Source organism: Haliaeetus leucocephalus, unplaced genomic scaffold, assembly GCF_000737465.1.
Source record: "Haliaeetus leucocephalus isolate CR32 unplaced genomic scaffold, Haliaeetus_leucocephalus-4.0 Scaffold848, whole genome shotgun sequence".
In the NCBI taxonomy this organism is placed as follows: domain Eukaryota; kingdom Metazoa; phylum Chordata; class Aves; order Accipitriformes; family Accipitridae; genus Haliaeetus; species Haliaeetus leucocephalus.
In genome coordinates, this window is record NW_010973284.1 from 10709795 (window position 1) to 10725246 (window position 15452).

A 15452-nucleotide genomic window follows, 5' to 3' on the forward strand; every position below is an offset into this window, starting at 1 on the left:
TATTTATTTCCTTCTCCTTTCGTGACGTATTCATTCATGTTAATAAGAGCACATCTCTTCTGCCATCCTACATGGGGAGAGAAAAATTTACCAACCACCTGAGATGCAAAGTAAAACGTGGCTTCTACTGACAGAGAGCACGTGCGGGACAGGTCCTCACACATCCTTCAGGCAACGCTTAGGGCAAAACTTTCTTCGCCTGCCACTCTGTCAGTGCTCGAAGTCCCACAGGGCTGTTGACCATCAGTCCTCCAGCACTCTGCCTCCGCTGGGTCTTTCTGTTGCACTTGAAACACTGAATCTGGCAGCTTCCTTCCTTCATTAACCCTCCGCGTAGTGACAGAACAATTTGTCCTGTTCTTTATTTACTCTCCACCACTTTTCTATTTCTGAGTCTTTTTTACCAATGGAGCTATCAAGAATCTTTCAATAGTTTATTGTTCTAGAAGAAAATACTAGTGTATGCTTATTTAAAAGGTGTCAGTCTCAATGAAGTTTCAGCTGGAAAATCAGGAAGAAAGGAAAAAATGAAAGGCCTGTTCTGTTAATGTGAACTACCATGCTTTAAGCTTTTCATAATACAGAAAAATGTTCAACTGAAGGAGCATTTTAATTCCATCTTAGAAAACTATTTAAATATGATTTTTTAAAAATAGAAAGTTAAAATATTTTGATCAAGCTGGACCTGGTTTTCCTCAAATTTTATTTTATGGGATTATCAAGAGAGGTAATATCTTTGACTTTTCAATTTTTGCTTTATATTAGAATAGAGGGGAATACAGAAAAAGACCGATTTTCTGGTTTCTTCTTTATAGGTCATATACTTGACTCTGTTGCTACTCAGTTTTCTCACATATATTTGAAGCATTTATTTTTCAGCACTCAGTATCATGAGATGTACTTGATTCTTGCCTTGTTTCAAAGTTGCCTATATTGTTCCCAATAGCTGCAGCAAAATCAACAACATTTTGGTGAGCATTTGCTCTGCTGTATCTTGAAAGAGATACGAGCTGGCATGGAATAACTGGAGCTGTCTTGAAAGTGAGAAAGATGACACTGCATCACTTTGCACTGTGGTTCATATTTGGAAGGTTTGGGTTTGTGTTTTGGTTTTTTTTTTTCCTTTCTGTGAGAAAGAAAGCTATAGTGTTTGAAAAATACAGTTACCAAATGAAGGTTTAGATGGTGCTGGAGACTCTGGCATGCAAGTTTCAACTTCTGCCAAAAGTCCAAGCTTTCTTCCCTTTCCTGTCTCTTTACCGCTGACATCAGGAATCCACAACCTGTTCAAGCAAAGGGCCGATACAGCCCTTTTAAGGAGCTGTAACATGAGCTGCAAATCAAAGAATAGCAGTTCTGTAACAACTGGGTCAGTGTACATAGAAAGAATTTCAGTGACAGTTGCTTATTCAGTCTCTTATGGCAAGATTAGTCCCATTACGTGGCTCCTATGTGTTCTCTTCCAATTCATTCAATTTAAATAAAAACTTCCTTCTAGCACTTATGTACATATCAGTGACAGTCGTCTAAATAAAATATCCCAGGCACTTCAGTCTCAGGAACAGTCTTATGAAATATTCTGTTTATTTGGAAATGGGATGCTTGTTGACGTAGGGCTTATTTCAAAATAATGTCAAAATGTTAAAATCTTTATGATATCTTAACATTAAATTTTATGAAGACAGAGATGTTTGCTGGGATATTATGCTGGGGGATAGGACCAAAATCAATTGCTGAAGACTAAAAAACCACAACACTACCACAGGAGGGAAGGGAGTACAACCACAGACTCGGGGTAATCAGACCTGTATTTTTTTATAATTTTTATTTGTATTGCTTGATGTTAGTTATATAATGTGATTTATATACAGTGCTTCTGAGTGCTGTATTAAATTGATAGCTCTTGCTAGGTGAACACAGAACTACTATCTTTCTTTTCTTTAAATATGCTGAATTTTGTCTTAGAGAAGCCTGGCAAGTCTTTCTTCCTAGTCAGAGGTCTGAAGAAAGTGAGTAAGTGTAGATAAAACCAGCTTGGTTAATCATCACTGAAACACAGGAAAAATTAAAATACATTTTTTGCTTGTAAAGTAGAGAAAAGCAATAAAAACAATGCCAGACGGTTAATGCCTCTCTTGTACCTTCCATTTCAAAGACCTCAAAAGAACATCATGAAGAATAAAGGCAAAATCTATTCCCTATTGGCATCATTATAAATGTTGTATCCTCTAAAACTCTAAAGACATCCAAGAAGAGTAGAAGAATAAATGGCATTGAAATAAAGAAAGTCTCTCTGGAGCTTTGTTCAATCGGCTTTGTTAGAATTCACTCAAATAGGATGATTATAAGAAAAGATCTCATTTGTTTCAACATTAAAGGAGCAAATTAATATGTGGCGAGCTGCTAATAATTGCCTCATTATGTAGTGAATGGGCATTCCGTCCAATTTACAAAATTACAATCATATTGTTAAAGTAACAATCGGGAAAGTTTAATCTGAATTTCCTAACTATCTGCATGATTAGTTGTGGGATTCACAAAGTGAAGCAGAGTTGGTGGTTGGAGGGAGCTCTCCAGCATGCCACCAGCCTATAGGGCTAAGAAGTCACAAGAGAAATTCAGCTTTTCATTAGTGTAAATTACATCTGCATAGGTCCTGGGCTAGTTTTAGTCCAACTGAAGAGTGACTCTGGCAGTCTCTGCTAAGACGGGAGCTTGGGACGTGACTGGTCTGTCAAGACATTGTTTTGTTGGACTCCACTGACTTGTGCTGAAATTTTGGCCAAGAGGTTGAGACCTGGCCTGAGATTATCCCTGCCTGGGACTTCAGCAGACCTACAGGTGTGTGTCTGGGAAACTTGGTGATCCAGGACCTGTGCCATTGGGAAACCCACCCATAGAAATGATCCTGTAGCTGGAATTTCAGTCTCCTGGTGGAGACATTTGAAATGATAGGGGAGTTGTTTCAAATTGGAAAGTAACCAGTTTTCCAAATATCGAAATACTCTGTGGAAGAGAATCATGTTTTGTGACCTACTTCTAGTTAGATTTGCTTGTGACCTTTTCTAATTCTGGCTGTTTTTGTTATTTAATGATTTGACCTTTGATTCTGTGAAGCTACTTCAGTGCTAAATGCAAAGATTTAATAACTAGAACTGTTTGATAAGTGACCTTTATTACACAGCTATTTCTCTTTGCTAGAGAGACGGTACTGTTTTGCAAGTTCTAATTCACAGTTTTAATTATCTTTTCTATTGTCTGTAAGCTTGCACAGGAAATGGAAAGGTCAGACATTTCATTTTCTTTACTGATTAAAATATAAGTGCTCCTCAACAGTTACAATATATCATTCAGGAAAAAGATGGGACAATTTGTCAGAATCATGCCCAGCTGCTCTGCTGAGGACTTCTACATCCTTCTGGTCAGCGACAAAATGAATAATTTTCTAGAAGCAATAATAGCTCAGCCCCCATGGTGTGTAGAGGTGAACTATGTGTCTAAATATATGAAAAGAGAAGAAAAGGTGAATGGTTCTCTGTGTTTTTTTCTTTAGCTCATATATCTACAATGCAAGTGAATTAAGACCTTGTAAAAGGTACAGGTAAACCCTTAACCAACGTTCTTAGTCCAGAGAGCTTAAACAGTAACAGCATAGGTTTCTGTAAGGTCCTGCCAATCTGTCAATCCCATTGCTGCCGGACCATCTCTGCAGGTGAGAGGGCAGCCTGGACTGCCTGCCAGACCCATTTTTGGTTTCTCTGATAAGGCTGCTGATGAGTTAGTGTTTAATTGCTATCCTGGTGTTTGTGATGTGGACACCTGTAAACAGTTACTGTTAATTGCAAAACAGATCAGCAAGAAGGCACATTTTCTCTAATTCTCCAGTTTTCATGTCTCTGTATTCCAGTTTCTGTGTGTAAGAATTGTCTCTCTGCTTCTGTTCATCCTTAATACAAACAATACAGCAAGTTAAATGGAAAAGTGATAGTTTCTCATACAGGTTAGGGCTATCATGGGCAACCTTGCAGCCAAAAGCCTGCATATGGGAGAAGGGTGTGAGGGATGTAGGACCCCAGAGTATGGGGTGAAGGGGGACAACAGCACATCACTCCAACTCCCCAAGGGTCATAGGCAGCTGTCAGCTGTGTCCTAGTTCAGCAGCAGAAGTAGCAGCCACAACTACCTGGGTGCTTCCCAATTCTGGACCCTCAGGCATCCAAATCCATGAGCCTGAATAGCTCCTGTGGGACCCACCTGGCAGAGGAGCTACATTTAAGCAGCTTTTGAGTCTTAAAGTGATGGGACAGTCATACCTGAGCTAGGGTGTAATAACAAACAGGAATGTCATGTTAAATGAGGAAAATGAGAAAGCTGTTGTATATGGATTACTGAAACTGCCCCTTTTGTGTGTGACACTTATAAATCAACACTGCAAGCTGCTGGAGTCCCTCCATATGGGGGTTCAATGAATAAAAATTGATGTGTGTTTTCTCATACATTGAGGAAGATATGATGCAAAAAGATATTGAAGTCAGTGGATGATTCTGGAGTCAGTGGAATGTCTGTCATGGGTGTCAGTCAGCCTCCTAACTCTCTCTGGGATCTCTGTTGGGAAGTACGCATATTAGGACATGTAAAATTTCTCTACATTGTAAAAAATATTTATTCTGAGATAGGGCTGGGAGGGGTTAAGCCTCTGCCTCTGTTGAAGAAGAGCAGACTATATGTTGACCTAGTGCAGGCATTCAATATTATGAAAGCGCTTTATAAATTGGAACAAGATAAATGAATCACAACAAAAGAGCTAGAAAACCAGGGGACACAATTGCAGGAGTGAGTGTACTCAGTTTATTCGAGCAGAACAGTTATACTCAGTGAATAGAAAATGTGCAATGCATTTCTAACTAAGGTCAGGAAATCAAACAATTCCAAATTTAAGAGAGCAGCTCAATTTTAATGGAAAATGAAGAATATTGGGGGGGGACGGGGACGACACACGACAAACAAACAAAAAACCAACCCAAAAAGCAGCACTAAGGTTGAGACAAATTTAAATGGGACCAGATTCTTGACCAAATTGGCTTTTCCTATTTAGCAGTTTCATATTCAGCATTTGTTAGTTTGAAAGTTCACCCTGAAAGCTATAAATTAATCTGCTGGGACTTTAACAGTTCACTTCACGTTAGGATGTGAGTTATGCTTATGGATTTGTTTAGGTCACCCAGCCGTGTCCTCATAATGTATCTTAGAGAGGATTTCTGTAACTAAGCGGTAAAGAGAAAGACTGTCGTGTTCAGCTGCATCTCCTGGGATTTTATCCTTGCAGGACAGCTCTCTAAAACTACAACAGCTATAAAAAAATACATGGTATTCTGTAAAGGAAACATTGCCAATGCTTTTGCATGCAGTCAGGCATCTTTAACTCCTGATGAAATGAGGAAAGAATGTTTTCATGAACCACTCACATAGAGAAATCAAACCAATCACAGTAGAGAAATGAAACCTTTGCAATTGTCAGATTTATTGCAGAAGTCTTGCAGGATGCACCTTAGTTCAGTACAATATTTGTCACCAAATGTGAGATATTTTAGCTGTTATAATTTGGCTCTCTTCAGATGTTTATCTCTTGTCCTTATATCATGCACTATTATCAAAGAAATTTGATGTTTTGTCAGCCACTGTGTCCTAAGGTTATAGTGGTCAAATGTAGCCAGGATATTCATCCACATCAGCTAAATGAGGTGTGATTTTGAAGGGAAATAACCACAAGTCTGATCAGAAAAGCATCTAGCATCCTGTCAGGCTAAATCTCCGAAGAACATGAAGGGAATTATTCCTAACAAACATTAAACTGAAGTCACTGGCTCCCAATTGGGAGCATGACAGAAGATCAAGTCTGTGACCATACAAAGAATTGTAGATGATCTGTGGCCTGGACCATTTTCTGTAGGTTTTTTTGATGGATCAAGTTTTCATTTAATTTAGATTTCTAACCAAACTTTTCATACAATCCGACTTAAATACAGGGCATTTCCTTATAGTCTGTTGGTAGAAAAGAACAAAAAGACATTTATTATTTATATTCTGACAAACGGAACATCACATAGGTCCCTATATCTCTGTTAGACAGACAACTGCTCATATTTTCAATTCATACTGGAGAAATAGTACCCTAGAACATGCTCAGGAAGTACTGTCTTTGACTTCAGTTTGCCCAGGATTAAGTTCCTAGTTTACGAGTCACCATTCCATCTGCCTCTCATTTTTCATGGGTCATAACCATTCTCTGGAGAGAACAGCATATTCCTCTGTCTACATCTCCTTTCCAACTGCAGGGTTTTCAAACTGCTAGATTGCTTTTTAGAGTTACATCTCATGTTTGACTTCTGTCACAAATTTGGGAACTATTCATTCAGACACATAAACATAGCCAGTGTATAGTTAAATTTCCAGCATCGTTTTTTCTGTACTTTTTTCCCTATTGCTGACAACACCTTGTTAAAAGAGAAGGCGGCATTGATCTAAATATTGTTTTCTGCTGCTTCTTTCTTTCATTGTTTTCTAGTGGAAAGAGTAACATTTAGAGAAAAAAAAGGAATTATTATTTTTCTAGTTGACTTTGCAAGGTGGAGAACAAAGGAAAAGATTGGAACTGCCTATTTCACTAAAAAGGATTGCATTCAGAGCTTTGTAGTGGTAGGGTTTTCCACCAGCTCTACCACATGGGGATTGGTAGTTTTTTTTAAAGAGAAACGTTGCTATCAATTTGTTGGACTGTGCCCATCTTTCTTTTAAATGAGTTTTCAGTCTTCATGTTTTACAGAGTAAGACTTGCCACGTATTTTTGTTTTCTTTCTTCCAGCCTCTACAACTTGACTGTGACCTCTGTGCCATTGTTTCAAACTCGGGACAGATGGCTGGCCAGAAGGTGGGAGCTGAGATAGACAAGTCCTCATGCATATGGAGGATGAACAATGCTCCCACAAAGGGCTATGAGGAGGATGTTGGGAAGAGGACAACAGTAAGAGTGGTCTCTCACACAAGTGTGCCTCTCCTACTCAAGAATCCTGAGTACTTTTTCAAAGAAACCAACAACACTGTTTACGTGATCTGGGGACCTTTTCGAAACATGAGGAAGGATGGAAATGGCATTGTGTACAACATGCTGAAGAAAACTGTTGACAGCTACCCAACTGCCAAAATCTATGTGACGACAGAAAAGCGCATGAGTTACTGTGATGCGGTATTTAAGAAGGAGACAGGAAAAGACCGGTAAGTCCTAAATGTGAAGAACAATTAAAATGTTTGACAAAAGATACATTAGAGAAGTCCATGCCGGATGCCAGCTACTAAATGAGTCCCCAGATATGTTTTTAATGGATTGTTATATGGTTTTGACTGTTATAAGCACTTGATGAGGCAGCAGCTAGGCCCCATTTACCCCACCTACGCTACCTTCTGTTCTTTCCATTTCTGTTGGCTTGAGTCCCAAAAATATTGGATGTCTTCCTGAAACGTTTTCAAAGCTGTGTGTTGTTTTCAGCTCAATTTACTATTGATTAAATTGACGTTTTATTTGAAGAGGATAATCCTACACAAACAACATTTCCAAATGCACAACCTCAGGATAACTCTGGATATTGTATTTTCTTCTCTGTTGAGATTCACTGTGGCTTTTCTTCAAACACAAACCTCAGGGTTATGCATTATTTATATCTCTTGGTGAAAATGGATTATCAGTGATACTGTAATAGATTTAGGTTTTTACCAGAATTATGCTGAAATTCTGTTTTCCATGCCTGAGAATGTGTGTTTATGCTGCTGAAGTGGGGGCTGTAAGGAGATGAAAGTGTGAGGGCCACTGTTTGGCTAGCATGTTCACAGCGGAAATTGGATTTGTGGAATTAAGACCACAAATTGCAGGATTTTTTTAACTGAGCTGCAAAAATTCTGATCATCTGTGTTTTGGCATGGAAAAGCACCTGACACGCATACTCTGGAGCTAACTAGGAAGGAGTTTCCAGGTCACTGCTGTGCCTTAGTATTAATTTTTGAATTTGCACGTCATGAATTTGCAGTTGTGAAGGACTGTAGCTCTTCTGACCAAATTAAAAATATAGATATTCACAAACAGTTTAACTTAGTCCAAACTTTTGACTTAGCTTTTGAAGTAGAAGAGCTTGTTCTCTCAAACTTCCTTGATTCACTTTATTAAACTGTCAAAACTTGGTTAGAGTTGATTTTTCCTTTCTTTAAAACTATTGAAACATAGGGAAGAACTTGCCCCTCAGCTTGTTCATCAGTGCACATGTTAATTCTACAATTCTGGAGTTGGTGGGAGCTCCTATATGTCGTAAAGGTATCAAGGTTATCATGGCTTCTTTAGTTTAACTGAACAAACAGATGAACAGAGGCTAATAGAGAAAATACACAAGATCTGTTCTTCGAAGATGCCCTCTGATAGTCCAAGTCATTGGTTTACCTATTAATCGAGCTAAATATGATCATGGGTACAATATTGCATTGCTAAACATAAATTTGTTTATTTTTATGACTCTTCCATGTTAACAGTCAGTCAGGTCACAGTAACTTTACAATACTTTATCAAAATCCTTATTGTGAGACCAGATCTTAGTATATCTTATCAAAAAAACTCATCATCCAGTGTCAAAGTACCCTCATCTCCAGCCTAATCCATTCCTCTTCAACAAATTAACACATCTCAAGGTTTTATTATTATGCAATTAACACAATAAAAACGCTTCTTTTCATGCAAAGGCAGATTGAACTTCTGTTCTCCCAGTGCTTATGAACAAAGTTCTTAAGCAGCCTAATGTCAAAATGGCCCAATTTCTTTCTCCTTAATCTGTTACAACAACTAAAAGTTTCACATTGCAAACAGCGTGTCGTGGTTTAACCCCAGCCGGCAACTAAGCACCACACAGCTGCTCGCTCACTTCCCCCCCCCGTGGGACGGGGGACAGAATCAGAAGAGTAAAAATAAGAAAACTCATGGGTTGAGATAAAGACAGTTCAATAGGTAAAGCAAGAGCCGCGCACACAAGCAAAGCAAAACAAGGAATTAATTCACTGCTTCCCATCGGCAGGCAGGTGTTCAGCCATCTCCCGGAAAGCAGGGCTCCATCACGCCTAACGGTTACTTGGGAAGACAAACACCACCATTCCGAATGTCCCCCCCTTTCTCCTTCTGCCCCCAGCTCTCTGTGCTGAGCATGACGTCATATGGTCTGGAATATCCCTGTGGTCAGTGGGGGTCGGCTGTCCCAGCTGTGTCCCCTCCTGGCTTCTTGTCCGCCCCCCAGCCTACTCACTGGTGGGGTGAGGAGCAGAAAAGGCCTCTGCTCTGTGTAAGCACTGCTGAGCAATAACAAAACCATCTCTCTGTATTACCAACACTGTTTTCAGCACAAATCCAAAACATAGCCTCTTACTAGCTACTATGAAGAAAATTAACCCTATGCCAGCCAAACCCAGCACACAGTGGCAAATTGTAAAGAGCCTGCCTAATGACCCACATCACATTGCGTTCGCATGTGCCTCCCTTTAACACTGTGAAACAAACCCCACCACTTCTCACAGTGGGAATGGGATAAAATCCTTGCATCTACTGCAACTTTCATTTTTAGTCCTACTTCTCCACATCAAATACTAAGTGGTGTTTTTAACATCATTTAGTGCACTTGTCAGCCAGAAACAAAGGAAACAATTGACATGTCACCAGCCAACACCTTCTGTATCACAAGAAAACATCCTGCGGTTCCCTACTAATCAGGGGACATCAGTTTGGAAACTGTTTCATTTTCTGTAACATCTTCAATTCACAGGACCTGTCTACTGTTTCTAGGGTGGGTCATGAGGCTGGTAGAGGTACGTGGCATTTGTGGAAGCAGTAAACAGGGAGAGCACAAGAGATTTGTGGGTGATGAAAATAGTTTCGCATGTTGTGCCAGACTATTATGATGCCGAGGCAGACTCAGGTTCCTCAGCCAAATATTCCTTCAGTTCCTCAGAGAAACATCAACTCTTGCTTGCAATATTAGATTGAACAGAGGTCTGTTTCAACATGTTCCCAGCAAAAATTCTGGAAGGAAACCAAGTTCAACTCATATTTTAAAATGTACCGAGTGGATTGTAACCACATCTTTTTTAGTTTAATCCTAAAATACTGTCCTTATGTACAGTGTACGCTACTAATGCATAGTGAGATTGCAACAGATTTCTAGTCTGTCAAGCCTTTGATGAGCTTTCTATTTCTACTCTTTGATGTACCATCTTTTTAGGTCATTAGTGGAACTTTTCAGTAGTTTCATCCTAGCAGTGCTCAAGTTTTAAAGGATGTTATGAGAAGCAGCTAACAGGTATGTCATTTCTCTACTGCAGAAAAGCTCTGGTCCTCCACCACTGATGCGGGAGCTTCATCCCTGACTTCACTGAGTGCAGGTTCAAAACCCACAGCTTTGGTATTGGCAAATGATTTATTGTTGGTTCATGGAAGAAAGAAGAATTGCCTCTAAATAATTTCCAACAAACAAGTTTGTTTATTTTGCAATGAAGCATTTTTTTAATTCTACAGCAGTACAAAATACCCTCTGATATGGGCTATCCACACTGGAGAATTAACCTTGCATGTGGTGTCATGAATCTGGGGGACATATGTTCTTTCTGAGAGTCTTCATTAGTGAAGCATTTGAGTTCAAGGCGGTGAATGCTTATCCACTTTGAATAATTGTTGTACATAAATAATATTCATTACCAGACATTCACAGTTTTTCATTAATGCATTTTACTTGGTACTTCCCTAGAGGGAGCATAAAGCTGGCAGCGTCTTCCAGTACTTCACTAATGTTGTGGTATATTATATGTATTGAGTCAAGTGAAAGGATTTAAAGAAATATTAGTAGTTACTAAATGTGGCATCTTTGTATGTACCTCAATCCAGGTAAGTGGTTGTAAATCCATCTGTATCTTTGCTGTGCATTAGAAATATAATGCAATATGATGTAACAACATTTAATTGGTAATAACAGAGAAAACTGTAGTCTCCATTAAAGCAGCAGAGCTAATTCTGGTCTGATAAAGTGCACTGAACAGCCCTAAATAGGTTTTAATTAGCTGGCACCAAAGCTGCACCACCCTTAGGGAGGGTAAAATTAATGAAAACTAGCAGCAAATAGATCAATGCTATGGGATGTTATTGCCTTAGGTGAAGGTGATGAGGAAGAAAGGAGTGTCTTTTAAAGATCATTTAGAAAACAGTCTGTGTTAAAAGTCACTTTCAAAAAGCAATGATAAAATAAATCTGTGCTAATATCAGTGAAACAGTCTAGTGTCATCCAGACTGCAGATTCCATTTGTGTTTACACTACAAACAAGTCAGGCTAACCACTCAGCACTCTACGTCCGAGTAGTGCCTCTAATGGCACAGCTCCACATCCTCTCTCGGGGTTGACAGTGTGATCAGACCGCTTCTGTCCAACTGCATGTGGAGGACATTGAGCCCCAGCAAACAGCCAGTAATGCATGTGCTGATACCACTCAAGGCACAGCTTAACTTAGTGGTTTTAGTCACTCTTCTTATAAATAACTACTGAAAAGAGACTGCTGAGCTTTGCTGAGGAGATGTATTCTGAGCTCCTAAAATTCCCGTTAAGAGACACAATGTTCTGAAACCCAGCTTGTTTGGTAGACAATTGACTTTCCATACACACTGTCTTAACTTTGACAACACCCATCCCATACCCAAACAATTCAGTTCAATTCAACAACATTTTAATTGAGATTATTAGCTATACAAGCATGTCTACAGAAGGCAGGTTCACTGAGCCACATTTGCAGTCAGATGGCTGTTTCTGAAGGATTTTTGTTAATATCTTGGACAATTCTGAAGAAACTAAATTGCTGTTGTGCTTCTCTTCCAGAAGTTCTTAGTTTCCTCTGTTCGTGCCAGATGGTGCTATGTGTTAGGTTGTGAGAAAGCTGTTTTATCATCTGAGGCAGAAAGATGGATCATTCTGATGGCTGACTTCTGCATCAAGATTCAAAATTTGGGGGTGTGCTCAACCTGCTATTTTACTCAGTTCTGCTCACTAATTATTTATTACTTTGGCGATATACGAGATCTATATTATATCTCTGTCATTTAGAGCTAGCAAATTATATTCATCTAAAGTTCAGATTGACACTGTTAGACAACTGCAGTCATCACAGCTTCACCTCAGCTAATATGTGGGTTTCGATGTGTCTGACTAATCTACATGAAGCTGTAGTCTAGTAAAAATGTCACTGAAATGAATAAATGAAATTACATTCTGTGAGGCTCAAGTAGCTGCAACTACTATTGTTTGGTGATATTCTCTGTGGATCGAGGTAGTAAAGTTGTCAGTGGCCAGAGCATCAGTTTTATACCATATTTCTGGTTGTTGGCTTGAATGAAGTATTATAGTAATGCAGTTTTCACTTTTGCACTTGCTTACATATACGTATTAGTTTCTCTATCAAGGCCATTCAGAGAAAATATAAAATCTTACTTAGTGTTAGGTAGTATTTGCAGAAAGCAGTTTTTCACTGAGAAGCTGTGAACACACTGAATCTGGCTCAGAGAGTTAGATTTTGGGACTTGGGAAGTACTTCCCATCAGTGCTTTGTATTAGCATGCTTTTTCTAAAAAAAAATAAGTTCTGGAAGATGAGTAAAAGTTCATTTCATTTTGGAAGAAAAATGAACAGAGATAGGGAATATCAACATCTTTATATTACAGAACTCTTGGAAGAAAATGATGGAAAAACTGATTCAGACTGACAGAGGAAATGTATAATGCCTGTTGAAACATTTTTAAGGACAAAAATGAATTATAGTTTACATTTTGATATTGTCTTTATCATGACGATGTAGTGTCTGCTGCTGCACCAATAAAGTCAGCATAAAGTTCTCAACTGCCTGTGAGCGTCACAGCAAACCCCAAAATTTGTGTTTGATATAGTGACCGTTTTTTAAGTGCTTGATGGTGGATCTTTCTTGAACCATTGCTTGGCACTTCCATTCTTTCTTTTTATAAAGTAATTCCTTCAAAAACTGCTAATGGATTTGTCCATCTTAATTCATAGAGGGTTTAAATAGTTTCATTGTCAGCTAAGACTGCTTTATTACCTGAAAAAACAAGGGTCTGAAGCATGAAACCTTAATGAAATAAATAGATTTTTCATTATAAAACACTTAAAACCTCCACATCTATTGCTATTTGTGGTCAATCACTGGACAGCTAACAACTGTTTGGGGGTTTATATTCACTCTTCCATTTCCCGGTAAAACACCAGTTGTTTCTGAGTGTCCTAGATTTATTCTCTGCAGCCCATTAGTAACTGCATTTATATTTCTTTATGAGGATTTTCCTAATTAAGATGAACATTTTTCTCTATTAGGCAGATGGAACTCAATAGAAGTCTGTTTTTTATTAACATGCCAGTAAATGCTGTACCAAGCACCAGGACTTTTGTTAAGAAACAGAGCTCCTAGTACATTACACTAATTACACAGTAAAGTGAAACTTTATTAAAAAATATCAATATTAGCTAATATTTTGTGATAAAACTGTGGCTGCATATAGATTGGTGTGGGCTCAGAGACCTATTGATTCTGTGGTGGTTGCTGACTTTAGCCATGGCGTTATTTCTTTTTACCTAATGATTTAAGTCAAGAAATACATAATCAGGATCTACTTTATCTTTGTGCATTTTCTTTATCTTTGTGCAGGTGTTGAATTAATCCAAAACCTATTGCTTTTAATTTATCACATCTTCTTTAAGTGCCACTGAATCTGTCTTCTGCTCCTGACAAGATGTATGTTAAATCTTTATACGGTGTTTGGTATTTTTCTAATTACATGCGCACCTTTTCCATCCTGTCCTTTAAATATTCTGCAGCTTTTATGGTTATGAGAATATTGCTGATATCTCTCATGAGCAACACTGGGACTACACACACAGATGAGATTCTGCTTCAACTTCTCTTGCATCCCGTGAACATACACCTTTTGAAAGGATTATGTAAATCAATGATTCATATGTTAGCAATCCTGGTAGTGCTGTGGATCACAGTGGTTCCAGTTTTGCTGCTGGTGGTGAAGGTGGTATTTTATGGTTGCAAAGACAGAAGTCTTGGAGGGAAAAATTAGCAGAGGCATAGGTCTTGAATGAAGCCTTTGGTGTTCAAAGAAGCTTCACTGGATCATCTTCCGTAGTTCAACATTTTTGATTTTTCAGATCACAGTGTTTAAAATAGACCTTGATATTCCTAAAGGAGCTTAGAATTTTAAAGGAACAGAACAAATTTTTAAAAGAATGAAGAAATTAATCTATTTTTTTAAACTCAACCTTGCTGCCAGCTGAAATAGTTGTCTTTAAAAACAGAGTGATTGCCAGTGAAGTCGATACTTATTACCTATTGTCACCCAGAAATGCTTTTCTGAGATATATTAAATAGATTAGAAAATAAATGCATTGTTGCTGTTACTTTAGTATAATATCTGTCGGTTACTGTTAACTGTGGGTTTTTTAATGGAAGCTCCCTAAAGTGCACTGAGCCATATTTACAGTGTTTAGCAAAAGACAACATACTGCAATCAAACTGCATGAGATGCACTGGGAGATAGAGTTGCTGCTCAAGTGAGGACAGCAACTTTAGGAGGTAGGGAATAAAACACTACAGTGATTTGTTGCTTCAGATAGAGAAGAGTTTCTGTGCATCTGTCCACCCACTAGCTAGTAAAACTTACTGGGAAAGACTTTTATAAGAGAAGGTGTTTGAGAACTAATTTCAAATATCTCACTGAATGATGTCTAGAAAAGATTGTCTTCTCAAACCTTTGAACAAGTAGGCAACACAGCAGAAGAAAAACTGTTTGAAAGTAGAAACAGTTTAGCTTGAACTGATGTTGGAGTATTTTACCTTAAAATGTAGAAATATTAGTAAACAAATACTGCACTGAAAATTTGATTGGTAGGAAATCAAGCCTGTGTGAGACCTCATACACATAGGTAGGAGGAAAACTGGTGGAAAATGGTGACATTTTGTGTCTCATTAAATTAATTTAGAACTCAGTGTTAACTAGGCGCTTGCTTATGCACATCTTCAATATGTAGTTTTACCCATATGAAAACAAAACAGATGTTCTACATTGTTTTATTTATATGTCTGTTATCATGTATCCCATATAAAGAATTCAGGCTGCAATTTCAGAACAGTGAAACTGTACAGATATATATATATATGTGTGTGTGCACATGGATTTATAGCACACATCTTTGAAGGTAACTCAGGATTCACAGCCACGCTTCTCGGAGAACTTGATGTGCTATTGGGATATGCTACAACCCGCGTTTAGAAAACAATCACTGACTACATCCTATACAGTTCCTGTGATACTCAAATTCTCT

At 38.4% G+C, this 15452-nt stretch overlaps 1 protein-coding gene across 1 annotated transcript in view; it reads left to right on the forward strand.

The window, feature by feature from the left end:
* The window catches only part of ST6GALNAC3 (ST6 (alpha-N-acetyl-neuraminyl-2,3-beta-galactosyl-1,3)-N-acetylgalactosaminide alpha-2,6-sialyltransferase 3), a 257225-nt gene that overhangs the window by 179159 nt on the left and 62614 nt on the right, over nt 1-15452 (forward strand). The window contains exon 4 of the mRNA XM_010582732.1: nt 6863-7272. Within this exon, the coding sequence (XP_010581034.1) occupies nt 6863-7272 (410 nt within the window). The remainder of the gene's footprint in view (nt 1-6862; nt 7273-15452) is intronic.